The sequence below is a fragment of the Phaethon lepturus genome, unplaced genomic scaffold (genome assembly GCF_000687285.1).
Source record: "Phaethon lepturus isolate BGI_N335 unplaced genomic scaffold, ASM68728v1 scaffold1224, whole genome shotgun sequence".
In the NCBI taxonomy this organism is placed as follows: domain Eukaryota; kingdom Metazoa; phylum Chordata; class Aves; order Phaethontiformes; family Phaethontidae; genus Phaethon; species Phaethon lepturus.
Genome location: NW_010535253.1, coordinates 104,469 through 114,181, shown reverse-complemented (window position 1 = coordinate 114,181; position 9,713 = coordinate 104,469). Strand labels below are relative to the sequence as shown.

Here is a 9,713-nt window from a genome sequence, read left to right as displayed (position 1 = left end):
TTCAGGTATAACATACCTGTAGTTGCAGGGGGACAATGAAATACATATTTGTTTTTCATTTTCGCTGTGCGGTCTGCGTTGCTTTCTATCTTATGTCTTTTGTTTAACTTCTGAAAAGTAGACTCCAATACGTTTCTCCTTTGTAATGTTTCAGCAGTAAGAGGAAGTAAGGTAAGTCTTAAAGTCACTATAGCAGAGGTATTATAGGTGCTGGGTAGATGATTCACACCAGTCTTAAGCTTTTTTAAAAAACTATTTGTTATTCCATTATAAGAAAATCCTTATGTTTTGGTAACACTTAAAAATCTGAGAGAGGAAACGGAAAAATACTCCTACTGTCATAATTATTATACTTTTTACAGGATCAGTGAAAATTGCAATGCAGATGTGTTTTTGTTCCTGGAATCCAGGTGTGGGTTGTTTTTTTGGTCTTTGTGTTGTTTTTGTGTTTTGTTTTTTTTTTTAATACAGTATTCCAATGCTAAGTTTTCCCAGCCTCACGCATGTACTTTTTTACCACTGATCTCTATGTTAGAATCTGAAATGTAAGTTTTCTCGTGTAAGCTCCTCCTCCCTCTCTGTACATGCCTCAGATACCACAACTATAGACCACCTGGGAATCCAGCTCCTGCCAGAGTTTAGTATTTAGGATTAGCAGTTGATTCTATCCGCTTGTTGAAAAATGGGGCCTGTTACTGACTTCAGTGGCTCAGAAGCGATTTTGGTGAGACAGAAGGTACTCCAAAAGTGCTGTATAAAACTCTTGTTGAGGGAATATATTAATAAAGGTTTCTGGATTTCCAAGGGTTGATTGCGTTATCAGTGAAAAGTATCCTTCCAGGTTGTTTACAAAAGTCTGTTCTCAGTGATCCTGGTTTTTTGTAGTTACTTATAGTCCTTTATTCTAGAAAGCAGCTTTCCTCGAGGCCCTTTCTGGGATTTGGGGTGGTTTTAACTCTTTCTTCTCTACACCATTTTATTTAGTACTTTGCTGGGTTGTGTAGGTATTAGGCTGTTCTTAGGCTGGGCAGCTGACCTAGCACAAACACTGCAGGCAGGTTGTCAGTACTTAATCCCATTTATAACCACACTTTGCTTTTTCCATGCACAAGTTGCTTAACAGTTGAGGAAGGCCCTATATTTTGAGATACGCTGTAGCTTCCCCTGCTGCCCTCTTTAAAACAACATGTATTCCCCTCACAGGAGCGCTTTTCCTGCACTGTTGTGGGGCTGGACCCGCTCCCAGTATAATTTTTTTAGCAGTTATAACTGCTATAACTGTTTGTATAACTATGAACAAATAATTCCACTTCAATGAACTGAAATGAATCATGAGAGTTCTGGCCTGTAAGTATGAACTTAATACCATGCAAAAACTCATCAAACACTGGAGGAATAGAACACTTCTAAACATAACTATGCTTAGTTTAGTGTAACAGTGATGGGCTTTTACTATACATGGAATTGCATCATTTATAATCACAAAGATTGTAAAATTGGTATCAAATGTGAGTATCCATGGAAACTTGGCTGTTTCTGTTTATCTACCTGAACAATGTCTTTGTCAACCTCAAGTATTTCTCAGATCCATTCAATAAAATCTACTTGCTTCTTCCTGACACCAAATTCTGCAGATTCACCTTTAAACCCTTCCTTCCATCAAGCTTATTTTAACTTTTTAATTACAGGATCTACTACAGATTTTTTTCCAGCTTTTTCTTGCTTTTCCATTTAGTAGCGCTGGTACCTGATTTGAAATGTGCAAGCTGTATGGGTCCATTTTCAAATGCCACCTTAAAAGGTCTTTGTAAGGAATGTCCAGCAGAACTAGTGTTTATGATGCACTGGGTGTATTCTGTGAAACAGTTCACATTCGTAAAGTATGCCATATCTTGTCTTATTTTATTAAGAAGGAAATTAATGTATTTGTGCAATGCTGTTACTGAAACTTTATGCAGGAAAGAACATGGTTACTGTGAAAGCCACAGTTTTGATTATCCATTACCAAGCTGTATTGCCCGTGGAGATGAAGATACTGCAATTAATGTGGTTAATATAAAATGTTGTGCATGAAACAAAAAAAGTTCACCTATTTTTGTAGTTCTGAATTTCTTGAATAAATACAAGGTTAGCGTTTTCTGCTTTTAATAGGTCTAAATTTTTGCAAAGCCAATATTTAAGAACGGACAGCCCTCATCTAACCATATAAATACGTTCATCATTCCAGGAAGTTTTGGTTTGTGCTAAAGAACTCTCATCTTCCATTCAGGAGACAACATGATTTATTTGCTAATACAGTGATGTGTGTTTACAGTGCTGGAGTTTGTGGCAAGGAGTATATTTTTTTAAAAAAATTTACATACCTATTTTTAATTTATTCTGTCATACAAAACAGACTAATTTTTCAGCAAGGTAAGGATTGCAAGAACACATTAAAAAAATCTAGTTCTCCCCAGACTTTCAGCTAAACCAGATAGTCACACTTCCTCTTAGTAAAACTCACCAACTTAATTTCTACTCATAAATGTCTTATTTAAACATGAGGTTTCAAACATGCTTTATTTTTACATTTGTTGCTGGTAAAGTATTGCCATTCTGTCAGAGAGGTTTACAAGACCATGCATAGTTTCTTAATTAGTCAGAAAAAAAGTAAAAATTGAGTAGTGAGACAGGAATTGTACATTTAGTGATAGCGCAAAAATAAATTGTCAAAATCCATTTTTATAACACCATTCAGATAGTTTCAGAATCTAAATACGAATATTCCATGGGATCGTATGTTATTTCTGCATCACCTGTGTCCTGCGGGATGTTTAAAATGTTTTCAAATACCTTCATTAATGGACTAGTTTTATAAGCTTTTGTAGTGGACAGACTTTTTCAGGATGAGCGAAATATATGGCCAGTTAATGTGTAGCTTAGTTCATACAGCTGTACTTTCAGTGTATGCTCAAGCATCTGAACATACTCGTATTTACATATTATTCCTTTATCTAATAAAAATGCAGTTCTTACCCCATCGTGAAAGTAAGATCAAATTCTATCAGCAGATGTTAAAATATAGTTTCTGTTAATTCCTTCTTTCTTTTTTCCTAAAAGAAGAGTCAGAATTTCCTTTTCTATGACTAGGAGCGCAAAAGAGCACTAGAAGCAGAACGGCAAGCCCGAGTTGAGGAGCTGCTGATGAAGAGGAAAGAACAAGAAGCACGGATTGAACAGCAGAGGCAAGAGAAAGAAAAAGCACGGGAAGATGCTGCACGGGAGAGGGCCAGGTAACCTCACAATAATTTTGTTGGTTGCCTGCCCTTCACCATTATCCTTTCCAGCAAACTGCAGCTTCTCTATAACAACAGTACCTTCTTAGCTCTTCAGGCTTAGTATTTTCAAAAGTAACATTAATAAATATTCTTGATGAATGGTTTGAAAGAAGAAATCAGGTGAGTAACCATAAATTCTGTAATAGACTTTTGTATTCCTCAGATACATGCACGATATAACATGCAAGGCTGTATTTTATTATATTCTTCTTGGTTTTATTGCTAACAAGACCTTTTAATAATTTGCCTTTTTCGCATTTTAGCTTAGTTTTCAAAGGAAGCAAGATTAATGTCCCTGTGTTCCCCATTTCCTCCACTCTTCAGTAACTTTTGGACTTCCTGGCATCAATTTGAGTTCACCTTTTGTAGACACCAGAGATTACATTTGTGAAGCACAAAGCTGGGAAATCAGGCTTCGTTAATCCTGCTGCCTACAAACTACTTGTTTTATGTTTTTGCCCATAATCAAAAGTTCATAAAGGGCTTGTCATGTGGGCTCTTCTCTCTCTTTCTCTTGAGCCAAACATGAGGTACAGAGAGAATGAATGTTGTGTGGCGTTGCCGGGTGTGAGAAAGTTTTACTTTCAAGTCTAATTCAGGAAAACCGTTTTCTGCTTCTTGTTTAATCTGCCAAATTCTATTTGTATTCGCCTCCTATTACTCCCTCTATCTCTATAGTTCCACTGCCACAAGTGTTCCATAAAACGTAAATAGCAGTTTCTTATGACAAGAAGTGTTCACTAACGGTTCTTTAAACATTTTTATTGTCACAGCTTGTTTTCTTCAAAGTTGTCATGAAAAAGTGGGTTTTTTTCCCTCCCAAGTAAAATACTCAGAAATGTTTTGATCACCTTCTTTCATCTTCCAAAATCGTGAGTAATTCTGGATTGACATCATAAAGAGATTCACATGTCAATCGGCTGTTTAAATCTAATGAATTGTGGATAGAATCTATGGCCTTGCCCAGGACTTCATGGACCTTTGCTCAATATATTGAGCCAAAGTCACAATGAGATAGAGTGAGTTGGAAGGAATCCTTCAGTATCTTGTTCTCATTCACAGACGCTTAAGGAAGATTAGGACTAACGGGGAGCATTTTGGTTATACTGTTTTGGGCAGACAGGCACTGCATGTGTAAGGCTTCTGTATCTTTCTGAAATATGAGGAAACCCTCACAGTAAGCAAATGGAGGTAATTGTCCCATTGACATTTTGCCTTCTGAGGTGTTCTATGGTTAGAACTTACGTAAAGGCTCAAGGCACGTAATCTTTACTCTTTTTGTTTAATTGGTTTAAAATCTGCCACTTTGCACCCCACGTGTTTTGTTATGACATGTGAAGAGTGACAGATTGCGCTTGCCTTCTGTTAGTACTGTGTTTCAGCAAATTTCTTCTATATTTGCTAATATAGCACTCGGTTTTCAAATGCTTTGTTTTTGATATTGCAGTACTGTGCTTGCATTTGTTTTTCTTTGCCAGAGGCTGATTACACAAGAGAGATTCCCCGCCCGCCCCCTTTTTTTTTTTTTTTTTTTTAAAAAAAGAGGAGAACCTTAGCGAATAGGAAAGAGTAGGAAAGAATGTATGTGTGGTGCCCTACGACCTAGTGATTCTGTTATGTCAGAATGGCCTCAGAGTCATTGCATCTCCTTAATAACAGTTCTGAGGTTTCTCTAACATAGAAGAATTAGAGGAGGATTCAAAGTGTCCTGGTTTAGAAGTTGCAGGAGAGATGAACTTGACAGGAAGCTGGCTGTACTGTCCCTTCCATCTTGGACTTGGCATGTTTTGGTGGAACCTCGGGGTATCATTTGGTGTTTTGTTTTGTTGTTTTTTATTTTCCTGCTGCTAGGATTTGACTCTTATCCTGAAGATTTAATGCTTGCTGGAATGAGTAATTTTTGGAATATCTGCTTAAAGTTTCTTCAGTATAAGCTTTACCATGTGCATCTGGTGGTGATTAAAGCATCTGTATGAAAGGAATAGTGTACTTAAAACTGACTTTAAAAGCCCTTCTGCCCTTATGGTACATTAACTTGTTTCCAGTAAGGTTTTAGATGTAATTTCAGAGTATTTTATATTCCAGAGAGTTGAAATCCATAATATGGAAAATTTTGTTCTTGTCAATAGAAATCATAAAACTGTATAATGTAACCTAATCATGTAAAAAGCATGCTTTTCAGAAGGGCTTGTACAGGAATAATGTCGATGCTCTATAAATTGAAACTTTAGAATTTTGTTTCAAATATTATTAATCCAAAGTATGCAATGATATTAATTTGTCATAGTTGGTAGGATTAAACAAATATTTAAAAATGCATACTGAAAGGAAGAACTAAAATAAGCTTTGGGGCTTTGGGTCATGTGTTGCGATTTGTTTCAGCTCAGGAGCTCTTTAAAACAAAAACAAAGACTGTAGTTCAGTGTTTCTTTATATACCTCAGGGGAGGTGGCACATAAACTACCTAATGCTTCTCATCCATCATCTCTTCCTCACACGTCCTCCACCCACATTGTGTTTGGAAGAGTTCACTTATACTTTCTGAAAGAACAATTGTGTGTAGTGTTTATTGATAGACTTGCTTCCGCTGCCGTTGTCTTTCCTATCTGCTTTTACATTTTCTGTGGATCTTTGTTTTAAAATGTTACTTTATCTGAGCCTTCTACTTTTACTGAAATGAATTTGTGTTTTCTATGAGTTTTCTGTTTAAAAAACCAAAACAAGCAGAAATCCACACAAAACAAAAACCACTGCCATTTGGTTGATACTCTTCATGTTATCCTTTCTAGTTTGGTCACTCAAACTACTTTAATTTTAAAATGCCTTTTAAAAAGATGGCTAATGGCTTTGAATAACTTCTTCATTGCTCAGTTTTACTCAAAGCTTTCATTACTTTTTTTGTCCCTTCACAGCTGCCAGATGTCTAGGAGAAGTGTTTCTCTCCCATCCCAATTCTTTTTCTACAACCAGCATGCGTAGCTGACTTTCTTCCTTTTTAGGGTTTAATAGTTCCCGTGGCTTACTGATCCCTAGTAAGTTGTTCGTGATGAAACTGTTGTCTGCGGGTTTCTGCTCAATAATTATAGTAACAGATCAAGTTATATGTCTTGTTCTTCTCTTGAACAGAAAAAAATAATCTTAAGCCCTTCAATAGGGTGATGCTTAGGGGATTCAGAGGCTTTTGCTGACATACACATGCATGTACTTCGGCACTTTGCTGGGGAGGGGAAGGAGAGTTGCTGAAAGTGAAGAGGGCAACTGAAGTTTGAGGCATGATTGGATTTTTGGAAGAGGGATGTAGGGCAAGACAGGTTCAGTGAGCAAAGTAGGTCCTGACTGCAGTTATGTGCAGAAGGTGACAGTAAGATAAATGCCTAACCTTTTTTCTATCCTTTGGCATCTTGAGCACTGAGAATCGCAATAGTTTAGAGCATCAGTTTATCACTCATGACTGATACCTACAGTATCATTTGACATTGGTCAAAGTTTTATCTGTAAGTTCATATATTCAAACTTTCAGCGATCATAGTTTCTATAAAACACACTGCTCTCGCCGGTGATTGGTTTTTCTTTGATTCGCTGTTGTACCCTTCCCCTTTGGGTCACTGACTATTGCTGTTGGCTGGAGAATGCTAATGGTGGCAGGGTATCACATTTATCGCTGTTTTGTAGCGTCATGTTCATTGTATCATCATCCAGAGTATCATTGCTCTGGTTTGGACAGAGCTATGATCCAGGTTCTGCTGCAAAGGTTCAAGTGTTTGCCTTTATTAAATGATTGAAATGAAAGCATCTGTATTCTCAGTTAACTAAGTTGTTTTCTGTCGTCTGTCTTTTCTACTGAGCCATCTTCAACTTCATTTTTTTGGGGTGCTTGTTCTCCATTTCAAAACATAAATTAGTCAATAATATGCATGTTTTACATTATTACAAATTTTTCCTGTGTTTATTATCTTTTGGTTAGAGATCGAGAAGAGAGGTTGGCAGCTCTTACTGCAGCTCAGCAAGAAGCCATGGAAGAACTACAGAAGAAGATTCAGCTGAAGGTATAAAAGGATACTTTAGTTGAAAAATATATCAGCAATATAGAGTTTCTACAAAATTATTTTCAGCATGTATGTCTAAGTTAATAAAGATGTTACAGCACACTGTACAGTGTCCTGGATTACATAACTTCAAAAGAGATTTTTATTTAGACTTTTGCATTAAAAAGAGGAACTTGCTGTATAACAGACACTGTGTAGTTTGGAAAGAACAAGACTGCGCTGTATGGAGGTATGAAGCCTTGAACATAGGAACAAGTAAACCTGTACTTTCCAGGATAAGTCGAAGTAATTTTGAATTAAATCATGAGGAAATCAATCTGTAAAAACTCTCACGCTGTTTAGTAAAGACAGTTCACTAAACAGTCACACAAGGTGTTACAAAATTGATGCATCAAGTGTGGCATGCTGTTTCCTTTTGTTTCATGAAGGGCTCCAGTTATTTAATAAAATTGGCATAAGGATTGAACCCCTTGTGGTTCACCTGTTCAGCTGAATTGACAGTCCACTGGAGAACCAAGGTATCAAAAGTTTTGAAGAGGTACTCGCTGTTTTTCAAGAAGTGTAAAGACTTCTAAAAGACTAAATTATACTTTTACGGTTCTGAGTTGGAACTATGTATTAAAATTTCAATTAATGATAAATTATGTAAATTTTTATTCTAGGATGATTTGTGTATATGTACAAATAATTTTTCATTTCAGTGTTCTTTTCTCTGATCCAATTCTGAAGCACCAGAGCTATGTAGTTGTACTGTAGAATGCAGTTTTGTCATTAAATACAGGTTTATACCCCAGCCTCTGATTTTAAATAGTAGTTAAGAGTTTATTCCATTCTCGTGAGGGTTAGATATGAAAACCCACTGAAAGAGTCCAGTGAACTGTGCCTGCTGCTGCAGATAAATAAGTAATTTTACTTCAATTTGTACTTCATGATTTCGTATCTGTCAGTGAAAACAGCACTACATGAGTTACATATTTGTAGAATTGAAAATTGAACTTGTATTTGGTAAAAGAGTGTTTCATTAAGAACAAAACCAGAACTGAGATGTTAAATGTAAGGAAAAGATTTACAGAAGGATTTGCAACAGGTTATTAATTGATAATCACCTATAAAACAAAAATAGTGCTGATGGGTTTTTAAATCATAGCACAGTGTTAAAACGTCTATGATGTGTGGTGACTTTTAATGCCTTTCAGAAATAAAAAACAGTTTCAATTTAACAGAAGTTCATCCTAACTGTACAATATTTGGTAATTCCCAATATTTCTTTGCACAGTTTTAATTCCATTTGCTGTAATTCAATGTGTTTTTTCTTCGTTGCTTTGATTGTTTTCCATTCAGCATGATGAAAGTATTAGAAGGCACATGGAACAAATTGAACAAAGAAAAGAGAAAGCAGCTGAATTAAGTAGTGGAAGACATGCTAATACTGATTATGCACCAAAACTTACACCATACGAACGAAAAAAACAGTGCTCGTTATGCAATGTAACGGTAAGTTGGATAGAGGGAATAGTCAGAATTGCAAGGCCATCCTAAGCCTTGAAGCTGCAAATTATATTTCATTCACAGATGACACTACTCTACATCTGCTGTGTCCCTGCTCTGCTCTTGTGAAGTGCACCTTATTTGGGATTCTTCTGTCTATAAATCAGGTGGTTTAGGAAAGATTTGAAAGAACTGTAGAGTTGTAGATAGAATGGAGAGTGTGGACAGTACTCAGTTATTAGCTGTCTCTTCTAAGAAAAGCAAGAATTAGGGAGCATCAAATGAAGGTACTTAAAAGCTAGATTTAAAGCAAAGAATGTGATTCTTTACCTAGCAGGTAGCTGAGCTGTGAAAACCTTGTTGTAAGACCCTGTGGATATTTGAATTTAATGTGAGTTCAGAGGATGATGGGGCAAGTTTCATTGAATTGAAAATCGCTGAAGGTTACTAGATACAGAGAAACCACACCAAGCTGAAGAAGTTCTTGAACTAAGTTTGGTTGGAGGCTTAGAAGTGTTGAAGGGGAGAATCAGTGTCCACTTAGTTTCTTCTTTTACTTTTCCTTAGGTGTCTTATTTTTTGGTCACTGTTGGAAGCCATGGGCTTTGCTAGGCAGACTTCTGATCTCAACAGGGTATCTCTTCTTGTGTCCGCCATTCTGTATGTCCCAGGAATGGTGGAGAAGAGGAAGCCATACAGTCACTGAGTAGGAAGCAGGGAGATTGTTCGTGTTGATAACTGGTTTTACTGATTTTCAAAGACTATGCATTATTGAATAAAGCCTTATATCCTACTAAGCATTATTTCTCTTTAATTGCTGAATTAAACAAGGTTGCATGGGATCGCTTCAGGCAATACTGGA

At 36.5% G+C, this 9,713-nt stretch overlaps 1 protein-coding gene across 2 annotated transcripts in view; it reads left to right on the top strand.

Annotated features, from left to right (window-relative positions):
- The window catches only part of SCAPER (S-phase cyclin A-associated protein in the ER), a 132,172-nt gene that overhangs the window by 18,737 nt on the left and 103,722 nt on the right, over positions 1–9,713 (top strand). For both annotated transcript variants that reach the window (XM_010285733.1, XM_010285732.1), the window contains exons 11-14: positions 1–18; positions 3,130–3,272; positions 7,282–7,363; positions 8,705–8,857. The exon at positions 1–18 is cut by the window's left edge and continues 126 nt beyond it. In XM_010285733.1, coding sequence (XP_010284035.1) covers positions 1–18; positions 3,130–3,272; positions 7,282–7,363; positions 8,705–8,857 — 396 coding nt within the window. The remainder of the gene's footprint in view (positions 19–3,129; positions 3,273–7,281; positions 7,364–8,704; positions 8,858–9,713) is intronic.